Genomic DNA, 19,611 nt, shown 5'->3' with positions numbered 1-19,611 from the left:
AACACAGTATTCTGTCGACCTGGAACAAGAAGGTTCAGGCATTAGACTTTCCGATGCACCTGTCGCATGCGGTGCGTCAGAGCCTCAATTGGTGGCTCATACCCGAAAACCTGCAGAAGGGGAAATCCTTTCTACCGGTTACCTGGACGGTGGTAACAACAGATGCCAGTCTGTCAGGTTGGGGAGCAGTTCTGGAACAGGCTGCGGTCCAAGGGGTATGGTCCAAGACAGAGAGGACCTTACCCATCAACATTCTGGAGATCCGGGCGATACATCTAGCTCTAAAAGCCTGGACTATCAGGCTACAGGGTTGTCCGGTCAGGATCCAGTCCGACAATGCCACAGCAGTGGCTTATGTCAATCATCAGGGAGGCACCCGGAGCCGAGCTGCTCAAAAAGAGGTGAACCAGATCTTAGTCTGGGCAGAGATGCATGTGCCATGCATATCGGCAGTTTTCATCCCGGGAATAGAGAATTGGCAGGCGGACTATCTAAGTCGCCAGCAGTTACTTCCAGGGGAATGGTCTCTGCATCCCGACGTCTTTTGGGCCATATGCCAAAGATGGGGGGTTCCAGATGTAGATCTCTTTGCATCCCGATTCAACAAAAAGATAGACAGATTTGTGGCAAGGACAAAAGATCCTCTTGCATGCGGGACGGATGCGTTGGTGATTCCGTGGCATCGGTTCTCACTGATTTACGCATTCCCGCCTATTCTGCTACTACCACGACTCCTTCGCAGTATCAGGCAGGAAAGGAAGTCGGTACTTCTGGTGGCCCCCGCTTGGCCCAGAAGGTATGCAGAAATAGTAAGGATGACGGTGGGTTCCCCGTGGACCCTACCGGTACGCCCAGACCTGTTATCTCAGGGTCCAGTGTTCCATCCTGCCTTACAAACGCTAAATTTGACGGTTTGGCTATTGAGACCCACGTTCTGAAGAGTCGTGGGCTCTCAGGTCCTGTCATATCTACCTTGATTAATGCAAGGAAGCCAGCTTCCAGGATGATTTATCATAGAGTCTGGAAGGCTTATATAACCTGGTGTGAATCCAGAGGTTGGCATCCCAGGAAATATGTCATAGGTAGAATCCTTGATTTTCTACAGATGGGATTAGAGATGAAGCTGGCCTTGAGTACCATCAAGGGCCAGGTTTCTGCTTTATCAGTATTATTTCAGCGGCCACTTGCTTCGCATTCTTTGGTCCGAAACTTTATGCAGGGGGTGATGCGTCTTAATCCTCCGGTTAAAGCGCCCCTAAACCCCTGGGACTTGAATTTGGTCCTGGCTGTGTTACAGAAACAGCCTTTTGAACCAATAAGTCAGATTCCTTTGGTCTTGTTGACAAGGAAATTAATTTTTCTGGTGGCCATCTCTTCTGCTAGAAGAGTATCAGAATTAGCAGCTCTTTCCTGTAAGGAGCCTTATTTGATTATACACAAGGATAGAGTGGTACTACACCCTCATCCTAGTTTTTTACCGAAGGTGGTTTCTGATTTTCATTTAAACCAAGACATTGTTCTACCTTCCTTTTTTCCAGATCCCTGTTCTCCGGAAGAGAGATCTCTACATTCGTTGGATGTAGTAAGAGCAGTTAAGGCCTATCTAGGGGCAACTACTCAGATCCGCAAGACGGATGTTTTGTTTGTGCTGCCAGAGGGTCCCAATAGAGGACAGGCAGCGTCAAAAGCTACCATTTCTAAATGGATTCGACAGTTGATCATTCAAGCTTATGGTTTGAAACAGAAGATTCCTCCGTTTCAGATCAGGGCACATTCCACAAGGGCTATTGATGCTTCTTGGGCAGTGCTTCACCGGGCCTCTATGGCTCAAATCTGCAAGGCCGCAACCTGGTCTTCAGTTCATACATTCACCAGATTCTATCAGGTGGATGTGAGAAGGCATGAGGATATCGCCTTTGGGCGTAGTGTGCTGCAGGCAGCGGTACAGGGTCCTCAGGTCTGATTGCACCCTACTTGGTCGTGGTTCCCCCCCCCTCAGGTAGCATTGCTCTGGGACATCCCATCAGTAATTACTGTGGCTCTGTGTCCTATGATGTTCGAGAAAGAAAATAGGATTTTTAAAACAGCTTACCTGTAAAATCCTTTTCTTTCGAAGGACATCACGGGACACAGAGGTCCCGCCCCTCTTCTAATACACTATATTGCTTGGCTACAAAACTGAGGTATCCCTGCAAGGGGGAGGGATTATATAGGGGGTTGAACTTCCTGATAGGGTGTGCCAGTGTCCAATCACCAGTGATACCTATATAACCCATCAGTAATTACTGTGGCTCTGTGTCCCGTGATGTCCTTCGAAAGAAAAGGATTTTACAGGTAAGCTGTTTTAAAAATCCTATTTTTTGGTTTAAAACCTATCCAATAAAATCAAATTACTTTATAAATTTAGGCCAAAATGTATTCTGCTACATGTCTTTGGTAAAAAAAAATCCCAAAGTGGCAGCCAGCACTTCATTTAGGATCTGTGTTCAATATTCCCCAACTGCATCTAAAGGCATCAACAAATCTGCTTGAAGCTGGCTGAGAGCTTAGCAAATTCTGTGTGAAATGTTGCTGTACAAACTACAGTAATACAAGCCTGTGTACAAAGACTCTATGATCTTTTTCTTGCTGACTTATAATGATTATATCATACAAGTATGCAGATAGGACTTGCAATATTTCTTCAACTTTCCTATTAATGTGATTTTGTACACATTAAAGCTTTGTGGGTCAACATAACAGCCAGGTATCTGGCATTTTCAGGGTTGGTAATTGTGGCTCCTGTATTTTGTCTCAAGTTTGGTTTTCTTTAAGCTGGCCACACACCCTTGGTTTGTGTAAGTAATGGCTGACCAGACAGGTAAGCTCTCCTGATATTTTGCTGAAGCCAATCAAATCTATGGCAAGTAGAATTGGTGTGTGGCCATTTGCATTTCTGGCAGATATTTGGGTAAGGATCTTCTAGCTAGCACAGATATCAGAGGGCTCATACCTGCACAACACATATTACTTATTGTTCGTATAGGTTTCTTCACTATTGATCTTCAGTTATTATTTAATTTAATATCTTTTTAAGTTAATATATATAATTCAACAGCCATTCAGCTGTTTTTTTTTTGTTTTTGTTTTTTTGTTAATGATAACAAAATCTTTAATCCAACAGCCAAATAAAATCAATTAAGGCATTTCTTTTCAAAGTGTTCTTTTTATGTTGAACATTCCAGAAAATGGTAAAGACCGTTCAATAAAAGCAATTTGTTTATATAAATCAATACCAGTTTCCTATAGGAGCTGTCTAAACATTTGTGCTGGAGCTTAATTTTTTTTATTTAAGATCTAAAATGCAAAGTTCAACGTTTTACTGTCTTTTCCCACAATCCTGTACTATCTATTTATTGTTAGAGTCTTGGCCAAATGTTTGTGTTCATGTGGAGGGCAAGGAAAGTGAAAATGCTGGAAAATGCCAAAGAGGAAGGCCGTGCTTTTTTTGAACTTGTGCAGTCATTAGTTCTCCTTAGGGGTGTATGGGTAGTTTAAAGTGGAGGTCCGCCCAAAAAAAAAAAAAAAAAAAAGAAAAACCAACAGCTACACATACTGCAGCTGCTGGCTTTTAATAATAGGACACTTGCCTGACCTGGAGTCCAGCGATGTCGGCACCGCAGCTGATGTTTCCATCAGCTGTCCGCTGCTGCCGCCGCCATTGCAGGTACGGGTACCCGGCAGTGTAGCCTTTCGACTTCACGCCGGGAACCCTACTGCACATGTGTGAGGCCCACTCCTCTCTCCTACTGGTCCGGCGACAGGGAGAGGAGGAGGGAGCCCCAGCCATGACGTCAATGGCCACGGCTGAGGCTCCTGGAAGTGGGAAAGGATATACACTCCTCACTCTCTCTTGATTCCTTCCTCTCCAGTACAACTTCTAGGAGTGCCTCAGCCAGTAATGATGCTGCAATTAGATAGAGCGATGTTCCTATTCAGAAGCTTTCCACTGTGCTCAACAAAACCGTTATACAGAACCCCCTTATACATTTTTTTTTTTTTTTTTTTGTGCTTAAAATTCTGATTGATCAGTAGTATAATATAAGCAGTTTGGGCTATTACATCATCCTATTTTAATAGCAGAAAGCTATACAGGGTCAGGAACTCTGATTTGTGTTTGGGCACCAAAGATAATTATGAGGGATGACCAGAAATAAAGTGATTTTATATCAGTTAATGTTTTTCCAGACACTGAAGGACTTGACACGTTTCTTCAATAGTAAATTTCTGTGTTAAATTGCTCCTTTTTGGTGATTTTTTTTTTTTTTTTTATTCGTCTCCTCCCATCAGATCAGTATGACCCTCATGATGACCGGGATGATGATGGAGAAGGGGAGTCAGTGGAGGAACACAAGAGTGTTATCATGCATCTGTTGTCCCAGGTCCGCCTGGGCATGGACTTGACTAAGGTGAGAGGAGGAGATGCAAAGTGTGGTCTGTAGAAAACAATCTGTGGACTGGATTTATAGTTAGAAAATTTTTTTTTTGTGTAAATCACAAATGTTAATATCCACGTGACTTCTGTGTCTTGTTTAGTTCTGCTGTAGGTACTGGGTAATTGGACAGATTTCCTGAACTATTATCGAATTGCGAGTTTAAGAGCACCCTTCGGTCAAACATGCAAATTAATAGTGAAGTGGGAATATAGATTGCTGTTTTTTTTTAGTTTAAGTCCCAGTTAGATGTATTATCTGTTTTAAATATATCTTAATTGTACAGCACAGGACCCAGGAATTGATTCTTAGACCATGGGTTCAGGTGATTGGACACTGACCAAAGCTTTTTGGTCAGTGTCCGACCCTGACCCCCTGTGTACCCATACAACCCCACCCACTCGAGACTCCAGTTGTTTACTAGTGTCCTTCCATGAAGATATGGTTGCCAATTGATTTTTTCCCTCAGTAGTATTTTCAGGATTGGTTGCCCTCAGTTTAAATCTTCAGAACAGTACCCAAACTCTGTAACAGCAGGATCAGCCTGTAATATTTGCTTTTGGCACAGGATCCTGTCTTCGGCACTCACCTTGCTATGTGGTGCAACAAGTGAGTAAGCTGCAACATGATATACAGGTCCAGGTCCGTGATCAATTTCTGTTGTACCCAGACCCTGAAGATCCCTTCAGGGGTACACCCAGTGTGATGGGTGAAGCCTGGTCCCTGAACGGGAACAGCAATGTGGACAGGGTAAGACAGCGTTTCCCTGTAAGCTTTACATACCGGTTCCTGGCTACACAAATCTTGATGGCTTATTTCCTAGATAGGTAGTAGTTACTATACACCAGCTTTTCTCAACCTTTCTAACATGGAGGACCCCCTTGAAATAACTTTCTGGTCTCGGGGAACCCCTGCTAATTGCTGTATCTAAAGCACTGTACGTTAGTGTGATGGTCACTGGGGAGAAGTCCAGATGGCTAAAAAGATGATTGGTGGTGTCATTTGGAACTTGAATCTGAAAGGCAGAAACTGCTCATTGCTGAAGGCACCTCTAAGCAGCTTTGGAGGAAACTTAGGGTTCAGCAGAACCTTGGTTGAAAGAGCCTGCTATACATTCTATCCTTTTATCCTACAAGACACACCGCAGTGTTAAGCACACAAGCGGATTGCACGGCACAGGTTGAAACTGTTGGCTCTATATAAATCCTGTATTATTTTAATAATAATAATGGGGTAATCTACACTTCTGTGTTTTTACCTTGATTATTATTGTCTCATTTACGCTGCCTCATAGGTAACATTACTATAACGTTTACTTATTTAGTCTAATGCCGCGTACACACGACCGGACTTTTCGGCATCAAAGGTCCGACGGAACTAATCCGTCGGACAATTCGATTGTGTGTGGGCTTCATCTGACCTTTTCTGTCTAAAAATCTGATGGACCTTAGAAATGGAACAAGTTTTAAATCTTTCCGACGGACTCGATTTCTATCAAAAATCTGTTTGTATGCTAGTCTGACAGACCAAAAACGAAGCAAGGGCATCTATTGGCTACTGGCTATGAACTTCCTTATTCTAGTCCGGTCGTACGTCATTATGTTCGAAACGATCGGACTTTGGTGTGATCATGTGTAGGCAAGTCCGTTTCGTTGGAACTCCGTCAAAGTCCTTTGGAGTTCAGTCCGATGAGAAGTCCGCTCGTGTGTACGCGGCATCAGTCTAAGAACAACTCCTGTGTCCTGTACTGAACACCAAGATATGGGATTTGGAGGTACTTCAAAGTTCCTATTTTTTCATTAGCTGCTCTGACACCAAAACATGGCTATTCTTCTGTAGTAATACATTACAGTTGCTAACTTTTGTCACATGATGGCCTGTTATGTTCAGGTTCAAACAATATGTACAGGTGTGGGACACCTGTCCTGGAAATCACTGTTAAAGAGGAAATAAACCCTGGTGGGTTTTACTTCCTCTTTACTTCCCTGCAAAGGTAAAGCATAAGGTAATGCATCACATAGTAGCTCATTGTGTGTCACTTACCTGAAACCGAAGCCTGCGATGTCACCGTTGTCCCCACTAGCAGGGAGCGTCTATCTTTGCCCCTCTTCCTTCCGGGGCCGCGAACCCTGGCTCTGTGACTGGCCAGAGTCGCAAGATGTCACTCCTGCCAGTCACGGCATGACCCCTATTAGAAACGGTATGGTGTGCCCTTCCTAAAGTGTGCATGCCCCATAGTCATCGGCGCTCGGATCTTTTGTAAATATCTCCTAAACCATGGAGGTTTAGGAGATATTTCAAGCACCTACAGGTAAGCCTTAATATAGGCTTACCTGTAGGTAAAAATGGTTGTACAGGTTGTACAACCACTTTAAAGGTAGGATTTATCCGCTCTTGAAAATGTTTCCTAACGGGAACACAGACTGCAAAAAAAGTTCAAGAAGTGTTCTATCTCTTACCCATTTTATCTAGAACCTAGAAAAAGTTGTGCCCGGAGTTCATGTTAAATGTTTTACTTTTAGAATATACAGTATATCACAAAAGTGAGTACACCCCTCACATTTTTGTAAATCTTTTATATTATCTTTTCATGTAACGACACTGAAGAAATGACACTTTGTTAGAATATAAAGTAGTGAGAGTACAGCTTGTATAACAGTGTAAATTTGCTGTCCCCTCAAAATAACTCAACAAACAGCCATTATTGTCTAAACCGCTGGCAACAAAAGTGAGTACACCCCTAAGTGTGTGGAAAGAATTGTTGCTCTACATAAAGATGGCTTAGGCTATAAGTAGATTGCCAAGACCCTGAAACTGAGCTGCAGTACGGTGGCCAAGACCATACAGCGGTTTAATAGGACAGATTCCACTCAGAACAGGCCTCGCCATGGTCGACCAAAGAAATTGAGTGAACCTGCTCAGCGCCATATCCAAAGGTTGTCTTTGGGAAATAGACAAATGAGTGTTTCCAGCATTGCTGCAGAGGTTGAAGACGTGGAGGGTCAGCCTGTCAGTGCTCAGACCAATACACTGCATCAAATTGGTCTGCATGGTTGTCGTTCCAAAAGGAAGCCTCTTCTAAAGATGATGCACAAGAAAGCCTGGAAACAGTTTGCTGAAGACAAGCAGACTAAGGACATGGATTACTGGAACCATGTCCTGTGGTCTGATGAGACCAAGATAAACTTTTTTGGTTCAGATGGTGTCAAGCGTGTGTGGTGGCAACCATGTGAGGAGTACAAAGAAAAGTGTGTCTTACCTACAGTCAAGCATGGTGGTGGGAGTGTCATGGTCTGGGGATGCATCAGTGCATCAGCTGCCGGCACAGGGGGGGCTACAGTTCATTGCGGGAACCATGAATGCCAACATGTACTGTGACATACTGAAGCAGAGCATGATCCCCTCCCCTTGGAGACTGGGCCGCAGGGCAGTATTCCAACATAACGACCCCAAACACACCTCCAAGATGACCACTGCCTTGCTAAAGAAGCTGAGGGTAAAGGTGATGGACTGGCCAAGCATGTCTCCAGACCTAAACCCTATTAAGCATCTGTGTGGCATCCTCAAATGGAAGGTGGAGGAGCGCAAGATTTCTAACATCCACCAGCTCCGTGATGTCGTCATGGAGGAGTGGAAGAGGACTCCAGTGGCAACCTGTGAAGCTCTGGTGAACTCCATGCCCAGGAGAGTTAAGGCAGTGCTGGAAAATAATGGCGGCCACACACAATATTGACACATTGGGCCCAATTTGGACATTTTCACTTAGGGGTGTACTCACTTTTGTTGCCAGCGGGTTAGACATTAAAGTGGTTGTAAACCCTTTACGACCACTTTATACTACAGGCAAGCCTATAAATATCCAGTGTAGCTACAGGCAAGCCTATCTCCTAAACCTGCACAGTTTAGGAGATAGCCCTGTATTTGCATGTGCTGACGTCATCGGCACATGCGCACTTAAGCAAACTGAAGCAATGGCACGTACGGGCCGTTGCTTCAGTTGTACTGTGCCTTACCGGCGGCTCACGCACGCTCGGGAGTGACATCATTGCAGCTCCTGCCAATCACAGCGCCAGAGCCATGATACCCGGAAGTAACCCCCCGGGCTGATGTTAGCTGCCGGAGCGGTGAACGAGGACCGATGCAGGGGCTTCGATCTCAGGTAAGTAGTCCATAATGAGCTAGTATGCTATGCTACTAGCTCATTATGCCTTTGTCTTGCAGTTTGTTTTTTTTTAGGTATTTTTTTAAAAGGGTTTACAACCACTTTAATGGCTGTGTGTTGAGTTATTTTGAGGGGACAGCCACTTTACACTGTTATACAACCTGCACACTCACTACTTTACATTGTAGCAAAGTGTAATTTTTTTAATTTTGTTACATGAAAAAATATAATAAAATATTTACAGAAATGTGCGGGGTGTACTTTTGTGAGATACTTTAATTTTAGTATTTGTAGCTTATGTTTCATTGTTACAGTTTTAAATGTCATATTATGTATGTCCATTTCTGCAGGTTGTCCTTCCCACGTTTATTCTTGAAAGACGATCTCTGCTAGAGATGTATGCTGATTTTTTTGCACATCCAGAACTGTTTGTAAGGTACAATTTTTGAATTTTCTGCTGTTTTCCTTTTAATATTAGGACATTGATTTTTAATTCAGTGTGACATGATCTGTCTGTCCTTTCAGCATTGGTGACCACAAAGACCCCAAAGACAGGATGATCCAGGTGGTCCGGTGGTACCTGTCTGCATTCCACGCAGGCCGCAAAGGGTCTGTAGCTAAGAAGCCTTATAACCCCATACTGGGAGAAGTGTTCCAGTGTCATTGGGCTGCGCCAGAAAATGATGACTCTGTGAGTTCCAGAAGCACTTGTACTAAAGTGATTTGTAGGTTTAATGTTTGTGAGGGAGCACTGGTGCAAATATATGGAGATGTGTTCCTTTCTGACTTAACAGGAATATTTTTTTTGGTGGGACTGTATATTTTTCCACATATTTCTAAGCATGATGCTAAGTGGTTATCATTATTTTTATTTTTTTAATTAAATGAACAGTTTGGGCTTTCTGTTTTTTTTTTTCCATCCCACTGAGATCCAGACATATTTTCTCTTTTCCTTCCTGCCCACTTCTTTCCTCTCCTTTCCCTCATTTCTCCTTACTACATACCCCCCCTTTTCTCTCCATTCCCTCATCTCCTCATCCTACACACCCCCTGCTTCTTCTTTTCCATGTCTCTGCTTCCTGAATACCCCATCCTTCTCTTTTGTGTCTGCTTCCTGCGCACACCTTCTCCCTCTCGTTTCTCTACTCTCTCCATCCTTGATACCCTTCCCTTGTCCCTGATCTCTACATCCTTCACACCCCTTCCCTCTCCTTTCACTTGTCTCCTTCCTGCACACCCCTTTCCTTTCCCTCTTTTCTCCATCCTTTATACCCCTTCTCTCTCCTTTTCCTCATCTCTCCATTCTTTGCACCCCTTCCCTCTGTTTTTTCTCATCTCTCCATCCTTCACACCACTTCCTTTTCCTTTCCCTTGTCTGTCCTTTCTGTACACCCCTTCCCTTACTTTTCCCTCACCTCTCCATTCTCCACACCCTTTGCCTCTTCGTTCTCTCATCTCTCCATCCTACAAACCCCTTCCCTCTCCTATCCTATGTCTCTAAATTCCTGCACACCACTTTTCTCTTTGGTCCTTCATCTCTAAAGCCTTACCAATCCTTCCCTCTCCTTTCCCTCATCTCTACATCCTTCAGTGTCCTTCACTGTCCTTTTCTTTCCTACCTTTCCAGTTTTCCTGTAAGTATAGGACATATTTTGTAACCTTCCTTTCCTGACACTTTTGTCAGTGGGTCCACTCATAACTCGGCCTCCACTGTTTATTTTCAGTGCATTGGAAGGATGATGAGTGTCAGGGTGAGAGTAAGTGACAGAGGGTCTCATTGTTTTCCACTATCCAAGAAAAAGAAAAAAAATCTTTACTGCCTGTGATGCCCCGTTGGGAGGATTCCCATTTAATCTTTTTCCCTGTATCGCCCTGTTTTTAGAACAAGAGGTCAGGGTAAATCTTCCCAGTGAACCCTATTCATAACCAATATTGGAAAAGCTTATTTAGCTGGAGCTGGGGAGATTTGTGTTAGTGTTGTAGTTTTCCTGGTCATTGAACAGTGTCCTGGTTTGTCTCTGTTTGTGGTGTTTCTGCTGTTATTGTTAATAGGATTGTGAATTATTTTGTCTTGTAGGAGCCAGTTTCTGAAGGGCCAGTTCCATGGGCTTCCAAAAACAATGTCACATTTGTGTCCGAGCAGGTCTCGCACCATCCACCAAGTAGGTTGCTACTTCTTTTTCCTTACATTCAGGTTATCTGGAAGAAATTCTTCATTTATATTTGCATGTCCAGCATTGACTTGCTTTCTTTCTGCCACTGCTGTTTTCTTAAGGAGCAGAGTTGGAGACCTAGTTAAAGATCATAGACCTACCTGTGTTAATAGTCCTCTGTCACTGTGGTCACAAGTTCTATATAAGGGAAATGGGGTGATCAATTTTTTTTTTTTAACAAAATATATAAATACCATTTTATTCTGGACTGTTCCATAAACATGGTGTTGAAGCTTCTACAGATGAAGGGAAATTGAACAAAGGTGAAGTGTAATCCTCTTACATTTTGCCTTTACTGGTTCCTCCCTGTTAATGGAGTTAATAATTCCATTTTCATGATATACCTTATTTTAGACCCAGTGATGTAATCTCCATGCAATGCAGACAGATCGTGACTCATGGAAGGGACCAGCAGGGTGTTGTACATAGTTTCCTGAAACCTCACTGCCTTAGTACTCCTATCAAGAGTGCTCAGTCCTGATACAAGCAGTGGATTGGTTGGTTCTTATGAGGAGTTGCACAAATATCAAAATACCTTGATGGGACATGTCAGTCTGGAGAAGTGGGAGTTCTTGGGCAAACTTCGTTTGAATGCAGACCACCATAGATAATGCCTACATGTGTTGCTGAGCCTCCATTATTGCAAGAACTGAAATTCAATTAATGAAAGACATGGGCCAGGGACAGTAAGGCTTGGGGGAAAGTGCTTGATGATGCTGGACATCCTCCAGCCAAGATGGAAGGGGGGTTCTGTCTGACTTGCATCATCTTCTAATGTACAGGGTGAGAAGCACAGGAATGTGTTTAGGGCGAACATATTCATCATTTAAATATTTAAATTTACACTGCACCCCCTAAACCTCCCTAACACATCCATTGTGGCTTGGCCAGGTCCTACTAGTGTCCTTTTGAGACTCATGGACAGCAGGACGTTTAGGAGCTCCACAGATTGTAGTGGAGGAAAAGCAAATTGATCTGTAACAGTTCAGTTTTCAAATGACTCCCTTTACTGTATAGCCTTTTCATTTTCTGTCCAGTAGCCTGTAAACTTTATAACTTTCTTGTGCCAAAGTAGTGCATGCTTAGAGAACTCCAGCCAATAACAGTGACAACTCTTCAATGGAGGTCTATTGTGAAATGGTGGTAAGGTAATGGTAATATGTTTCCAGTAGGGGTGCGTATCTTCACTGTTCTTCACTGTTCTCACGATTCAATTACGATTATCTGGTCAACGATTTGATTAGATTCCACGATGCATCACGATTACTGACGCGCTCCCACTTCCGCTTGGGCCACCTAGGCGTCCCTTCCTCCCTGCAATCTTCTGGGACCCATCACAAGTCCCAGAAGATTGCCTGGCTATGCAGGACAGCGCAGTGAGACATGCGCACCCGGCTGTGAAGCTGCCAGCTGTCACAGCCAGATGCCCACAGTAGTATTGCCAGCGCCGTGGACAGGCGGGGGAGAGAATGGAGGGTTCGGGTGGCCACGTCGCTGGATTGTGGGACAGGTGAGTGTCTTTTTATTAAAAGTCAGAAGATACACTTTTTTGGAGCTGCTGACTTTTAATAAACAAAAAATGTACTGGAACTCAGCTTTGAATTAAAAATAACCTCACTCCCTTAAGGTGGAGTTCCACCCAAAAGTGGAACTTCCATTTTAAGCACTCTGTAGCCGTAAGCTGTCACGACCGAGTGCCACTGCCCACAGTAGATATGACGGCGCCGAAGAGAGGAGGGGGAGAGGATCGGGGCCGTCATATCTACCGCGGCCGCATCGATGGACTGTGGGACAGGTGAGTGACTGTTTAATAAAAGTCAGCATCTAAACTTTTTGTAGCTGCTGACTTTTAATAAACTAAAAAAACAGGTGGAACTTCGCTTTGGAAGGTGCACTACAGGGTACAGGAATTCACACACGGCTGCTTGGAGGTCAGGAGGGAGGGAGGGATTAGAATCCACAACTGACAAACAGCCCTTTGTAGTTCCCTGTACTGTCTCTGTGTTGACATTTCTCTGGGCTCCCCCGTTTGCACCTTCCAGCACACCAGGAGTTAACACAGTGGAATGTGCAAACGGGAAAAGCCGGGGGAAATGTGAGCACAGAGCAAGTGTAGGAGCCAGTGTAAGTAGAGTACAAACACATTTGTACTCTACATACTGCTGTTAAAATACCTGTGTGGTAATAAATGCAGAGTTCTATCCATTAAGTGCCAAGCTGTATGTGCTTTTTAAAATATATGCAGCTTCATACCTCATTTCTTAGTGTGCGTATAACTGTATATGCCGCCCATGTGACTGCCTGGTCCGGAACGCCTCTCTCGTGTATCGTCTCTCCTGACGTCAGTGGGAGTTCTCAACCCCGCCCACCGACTGTAGCTATCAGATCAGAAGAGAGGTGGGCGTGGCTGACGTCAGGAAAGGCGTGAGAGGAGAGAGGCGGGCCAGACCAGGCAGTCACATGAGCGGCCTATACAGTTATACACAGACTAAGAAATGAGGTATGAAGCTACATATATTTTAAAAAGCACATACATCGGTGGCCACTTAATGGATTATAACTGCATTTATTACAAAACATCGATTTTTCGGGTTGCATGCATCGATGCCGTATCCGGGACACCCGAATCGCGATGCAGCGATTAAATTCTGCACCCCTAGTTTCCAGTGTGAACAATTTACAGCAGTTTTTGTACAGTGCTTTGGCTTTTGGGTATTATAAGAATTATGTAAGCTCTGCTGTATAAATCCTTTTTCTTTTATAGTTTCAGCCTTCTATGCCGAATGTTACAATAAGAGGATACAGTTCAATGCTCACATCTGGACAAAGTCCAAGTTCTTGGGGATGTCTATAGGGGTCCACAATATTGGGCAAGGTAAGGTCATACAATACCCTACAGAAGCCGATCATTTCTCAGCTGTAACTGTCAGACTAATGACAGAATTCTGTGTACCTAAAAAAAAATAAAAATAAAAAAAATAAATAAAAAAAAAAGTTCTTTAGTGGAAAGACCCAGCAGTAGTAATCTGTGGGATGCCAGAAAAAAAAATATTTGTGATTGAGGCTTATTTTATGTAAAATGGTAAATAGCCAGCTTTAAAGGTATTTTTTTTTCTCTTTAGTTTAGTAGTGTCTTATATGGGTGATGGATACCAAAGCTGGGCAAACACATAACTATAGCCGTGGTCAAAGGTTTTGAGAATGACACAAATATTAACTTTTACCAAGTCTGCTGCTTCAGTGTTTTTAGATCTTTGTCAGGCTTTACTGTGTGATAAGTGTCAAAGGCTTTTATTGACAATTACATTAAGTTTAAGCAAACAGTCAATATTTGCAGTGTTGACCCTTTTTCATGACCTCTGCATTTCGCCCTGGTATGCTGTCAATCAACTTCCGGGCCACCTCCTGACTGATGGCAGCCCATTCTTGCATAATCTTGGAGTTTGTCCGAATTTGTGTTTTTTTTTTTTTTTTTGTTTTTTTTTTTTTATTCACCTGCCTCCTGAGGATTGACTACAAGTTCTCAATGGGATTAAGGTCTGGCTGGGGAGTTTCCTGGCCATGGACCCAAAATGTCTGTGTTTTTGTTCCCCAAGCCACTTAGTTATCACTTTTGCCTTATGGTAAGGTGCTCTATCATGCTGGAAAAGGAATTGTTTCTCACCAAACTGTTCTTGGATGATTGGGAGAAGTTGCTCTTTTGACACCAGTCCATCCCCCAAAAGTCTTCTGTGCATGCAGATGCCTTACACCTGCCTGCTGCCATTCGTAAGCAAGCTCTGCACTGGTGGTGCTCCGACCCCACAGCTGAATCAACTGTAGGAGACAGTCCTGGCGCTTGTTGGACTTTCTTGGGTGTCCTGAAGCCTTCTTCACAAATGCAGTGGAAATGTTTTTTTATGGGATTAAGTTCATTTTCATGGCAAAGAGGGACTTTGCAATTAAGTGCAATTCATCTTATCACTCTTTATAACGTTCTGGAGTATATGCAAATTGCCAGCATACAAACTGGGGCAGCAGACTTTGTGAAAGTTAATATTTGTGTCATTCGCAATCATTCAGGCACAATCTGACATCTACAGTGTCCCTCCGCTCTTTGCATAGCTTTCAATTGTGCCTGTGAAATGGTATCTCCCCTCAAAAAACCCTCCTACGATGTGCGCATGCGCTATGGTGACGTTACTCCAGCTGATCGGCTGGAGTGCTTTCCCTTCTGCGCATGTGTGGGCGCTTTTCAACGGAGGCCATAAATCGATAGAACACCGGCTTTAGCCAATAGCATTGATTGTATTCTAAGGCAGGAAAGTCTCCCTGCCATCAGAGCACAATAACATAATGGGAGTTATTCCCCCATCCACGAGGAGTGTGTAGATGGGGGAATCAGATCTATTTATTTTTTCATTCAACCTGCTGGCTGAACGAAAAAAAAAATTAATGTATGAGCTGCCTTAGTGTTGTAAACCAATTGTTTTTTTTTTTTTAAACTAAAACCAACAATTGTGCCCTTACAATACAAGGACCCTCAGAGAAGCTGGTGTGTTTGCAGCCAAAAAAGCAAAATCTGGATTTAGGAGCTTCGTGACACTCCTGTGTGCAAGACTTCAGTAAACGGTCCCAGCAAGCTCCCAACCCTGAATTTCTTAGCAGACACACCAGTCTATCATAAAAGTTGGTTTATGGCAATAGGATGGTAGTTTTTTTTGTTTTTTTTTTTTTTTTCTTTTTAGCTAGAATTATTATTAACCTGTACTTTTTGATGGCACAAGACTATGCCTATACTACATACAATTACTAAGGGACTTAATGTCAGATATCTTTGTCTAAATGGGCAGTCACATTTAATTATTTATGTTCTCTTCCTTCTGAACTTTTAGTGTTGTTGTTGTTGTGTTTTTTTTTTTTTTCAATTGTGAAACAGTTATGGTGGTGTTACAGAGTGGCTTTCAGTGCAAGCATTTTTTTTTTTCCTTTTGCATTTAGTTAAGCAAAGCAGCCTAGTCTATCCTCTAACCTGGCTGAACTAATCCTCTAAGAATCTGAATCCTACAAAATATTGTATATACTTCTAGTATATAATTTTTTTTTTCTTTTATTTGTCCTCAATTCAGAGAGCCAGTCATAACACATTTCTTTTCGTTTGTCATTACAGGTTGTGTGTCCTGCTTAGACTATGATGAACACTACATTATAACCTTCCCCAATGGATATGGGAGGTGAGCTAAACAAAATTGGAATACCACATCTGCAAATGGCTTTGGGGAATTCTATTTTTTCCCACAACTGTTAATTAATATTTAAATAGGTTATCCACTGACCACTTTGTCATTATATGTATTAAGTATGCTTTAAAGCCAAGTTATGTTAATGTGTTCAGGTCTGTATGGCCATTCTACATATATCTAATTGCTGGCTGTCGAAACTAGAAAATACTTTGACTTTCAATAAGCTTCATCGGTAGACATTGACCTTTCTATCTTTAGATGCCCCCAGAGTATACATCCCAGCATCCACTGCACACTAACAAGGCCACACATGTATACTGACAATGTATGCCCTTCAGTTATTAGGACAACATCAGCCTTGTCTTTCATTAGCTATTTGAATCAGAGTAACAGAGAAATTAAAGTATTCGTAACTTGTGATTCTTTTTGTTTTTCTGGACCACTACATTTAAAGATGATAAACTACTATTGCAAATTTAGTGTGAATGATTGGCTTCTAATACTGACCCCCCTCTTCTTTCTAATTACATGTGATTATTATTTTTTTACTATACTATATATACTGCATACCTATTGGTATTTACCTGGAGTTCAGTTCCAAGTCTATATATATCCAAAAGGCCTTCACTCTACGTAGTTGTTGGTTTTATTTGAAAGTCGTTTTACAATCAGATCAAAATATATATCATATATGTTATTTTGGTTCCCTATAAGCGTATGGGGGTTTCCTGACTTCCAAGCATGCTGTAGGGCAGTGTGTTGGGAAGCAGGAGAGTTATATGGAGTAAACGTGTAAATTACTAACGCTTCTTACTTTCTACAATCTTTCCTCATAGAGTAAATTTTTAAACTTACTACAATCTAAACTCTTCCCGCTGGCCTATAGCAGAATGACGGCCAGGCGGTGGTAGAGTTATCCTGACTGGACGTCATATGACATCTTTCAGGATAACAGCCGACGCGCGTCCTTGGGGGAGCGCAACATGGCGATCGGTGGCGCAGAGTGTCAGTCTGACACACCGCAACACCGATCTCGGTAAAGAGCCACTGACGGTGGCTCTTTACCATGTGATCACAGTGTAAACAGGAAAAGTCGTGTATCGGCTTTTCCTCACTCGCGTCTGACAGACGTGAGTAGAGGAGAGCCGATCGGCGGCTCTCCCGAAAGGGGTGGGGGTCTGCGGTAAGTATCAGCGCAGCCCCCCCCCGGATGCCCACTGGACAACCAGGGATGCCCACAATGGATGGCTACCCAGTATGCCACCCTGGACCTCCAAGGATGACAGTGCCCAGAGAGATGCCTATCAGTGCCACCTCATCAGTGCAGCCTCATCAACGCCCATCAGTGGAGAAACCGTATTTTTTATAACATTTTGTTTTTTTCAAAATTTCCGGTCTTTTTTTTTTTTTTTTTTTTTTTTTTTGAACGGGGGTGATCAAATAATTTTTACATGACAATTGTGCGGTCATACTACACTGTACCCAAACAAATTTTTTTTTATCATTTTGTTCCTACAAAATGGGTAGAAAGCTCTATGGGAACAAAATGATAAAAACTTTGAATACAGTGTAGTATGACCGCGCAGTTGTCATTTAAAAAGTGACAGCGCTGAAAGCTGAAAATTGGCCTGGGCAGGAAGGGTGGAAAGTGCCCGGTATTGAAGTGGTTAAAGAGTTCTTAAGCATATATGCTGTATAATAGAGATTATTTAAAGCCCAAGATTTTTTTTTTCATTTGCATGGTGGCTAAGTGGTTAGCACTTCCACCTGGCAGCACTAGGGTTGTCCATTCAAATCCCACCCACAGCACTACCTGCAGTTTGCATGTTCTCCTTGTGCCTGTGTGGGTTTCCTCCGGGTACTTCGGTTTCCTCCCACACTCCAAAGACATGCTGGCAGGTTAATAGGATCCTGTCTAAATTGGCCCTAGTATATGTATGAATGAATGTGAATTAGGGACCTTAGATTGTAAGCTCCTTGGGGGCAGGGACTGATGTGAATGTACAATATATTTGTAAATCGCTGCATAAATTAACGACACTATATAAGTACCCGAAATAAATACACATGGAAGGGGTAAACCCGTCAGGTTTTATTGCTCTTGGTGTCCCTGCTGGGTAGATTCACAATCTCCTTGTATTAATGACCATTGTCATAGGGACTAAAAGTAAACTGGAAAGGATGGTAATAAAAAAAAAAATCTTTTTCTGCTGTATTCTGTGGCTTTAGTCCTTTTTCTTTATTATAAGTTGTGGTAAATGACAAACCCAATGTAAATTTTCAATGACAACTTGAAGAACTGCACAAATTTTAAAGTATTGACTACACTGAAGCTTGAAATATTGCCTTTCTGAGCCTGGCCAAGATTCAGGAATTGGGCACACATTATTTTAGTTAAAGATCTGACAAAACATTGTGATTGAAAGATTGTTTCTGATGGCACGGACTCTTTGTGCTGGTCTGGCACCCGCTATGGCTGTAGTTACATCTTGCAACAAGTTTTATCACCTATAAATAACTAACTTTGCTTATATTGGTAATATATATTGTTGTATATGTTTTATGAACTGCTTGAATAAATCTGTGTCTGTGTCCTCAGGTCCATCCTGACTGTGCCTTGGGTGGAGCTCGGTGGAGAGTGCAACATCAACTGTTCCAAAACTGGCTACAGCGCCATTATCACCTTCCACACCAAACCTTTCTATGGTGGGAAGAAGCATAGAGTCACAGCGGAAATCTAGTGAGTTTTTAAAGGCTTCTTTGGACAAATGCCATCTGTTTTATAGGTTATAAAGAAAATGTTTCTTTTGGGTTTTTTTTTTACTGTTTTCAGTGACTCCTTTTTTGTTTTCCCCCTAGTCCTCCTAATGACAAGAAATCTATATGTTCAGTGGAAGGAGAGTGGAATGGTGTTATGTATACAAAAAACGCCAATGGGGTAAGATGTTCTTCATAATGGCGTTCTGTCATATTTAGTCATTTTGGTTTCTTGATGAACCTATAGAGGTTGTCCCTAATGCATATGTTTTCTAAAGAGACACCTGTAATTTAACTCCTTCCCGCTGGCCGTATGCATATTTCTAGCCTCCTAACAGGTGGGCCTTAATGCCAAGAGGCCACATATATATGTGCACCTAAAAATAAACTGAGTTGTGCACAGTTACCAGCTGCTAACAAAAAGCTCACAATCTCTATTTGCAATCGGGAGCTTTCCGATCATGTAACCGCTGTGATAGCCAATCAACCAACATGATCAGGAACCCCACTTCCCAGCATTTGAAACCCTTTAAAGTGTCGGGCAGCTCCGGCACAAAGGGGTTAAATGCTATGAAGGTATTTTAGGGAGAATATGATGGGGAGACGGGGCTGGCATCCGTATGGGAGTTACATAAGGCCGTGGTCCGGGGGGGGGGAGCTTATCGCCCAGGGATCTAAGCTAAAAAAGGAGCGCACTGGGGAACTGCAGTCCCTATTTATTAAATTACGAGCCACTGAGCTTAAACATAAGCACCACATGACACCAACCCTACATGCAGAGCTTT

The 19,611-nt window shown here is 42.8% G+C and overlaps 1 protein-coding gene across 7 annotated transcripts in view; it reads left to right on the top strand.

The window, feature by feature from the left end:
* The window catches only part of OSBPL9 (oxysterol binding protein like 9), a 256,194-nt gene that overhangs the window by 227,446 nt on the left and 9,137 nt on the right, over window positions 1–19,611 (top strand). For all 7 annotated transcript variants that reach the window (XM_073593547.1, XM_073593545.1, XM_073593546.1 and 4 more), the window contains 8 exons: window positions 4,330–4,448; window positions 8,985–9,070; window positions 9,160–9,325; window positions 10,712–10,796; window positions 13,612–13,722; window positions 15,997–16,060; window positions 18,669–18,809; window positions 18,929–19,007. In XM_073593547.1, the coding sequence (XP_073449648.1) occupies window positions 4,330–4,448; window positions 8,985–9,070; window positions 9,160–9,325; window positions 10,712–10,796; window positions 13,612–13,722; window positions 15,997–16,060; window positions 18,669–18,809; window positions 18,929–19,007 (851 nt within the window). The remainder of the gene's footprint in view (window positions 1–4,329; window positions 4,449–8,984; window positions 9,071–9,159; window positions 9,326–10,711; window positions 10,797–13,611; window positions 13,723–15,996; window positions 16,061–18,668; window positions 18,810–18,928; window positions 19,008–19,611) is intronic.

The sequence above is a fragment of the Aquarana catesbeiana genome, linkage group LG07 (assembly GCF_042186555.1).
Source record: "Aquarana catesbeiana isolate 2022-GZ linkage group LG07, ASM4218655v1, whole genome shotgun sequence".
Classification (NCBI taxonomy): domain Eukaryota; kingdom Metazoa; phylum Chordata; class Amphibia; order Anura; family Ranidae; genus Aquarana; species Aquarana catesbeiana.
This window is presented reverse-complemented; position numbering and strand designations above follow the sequence as displayed.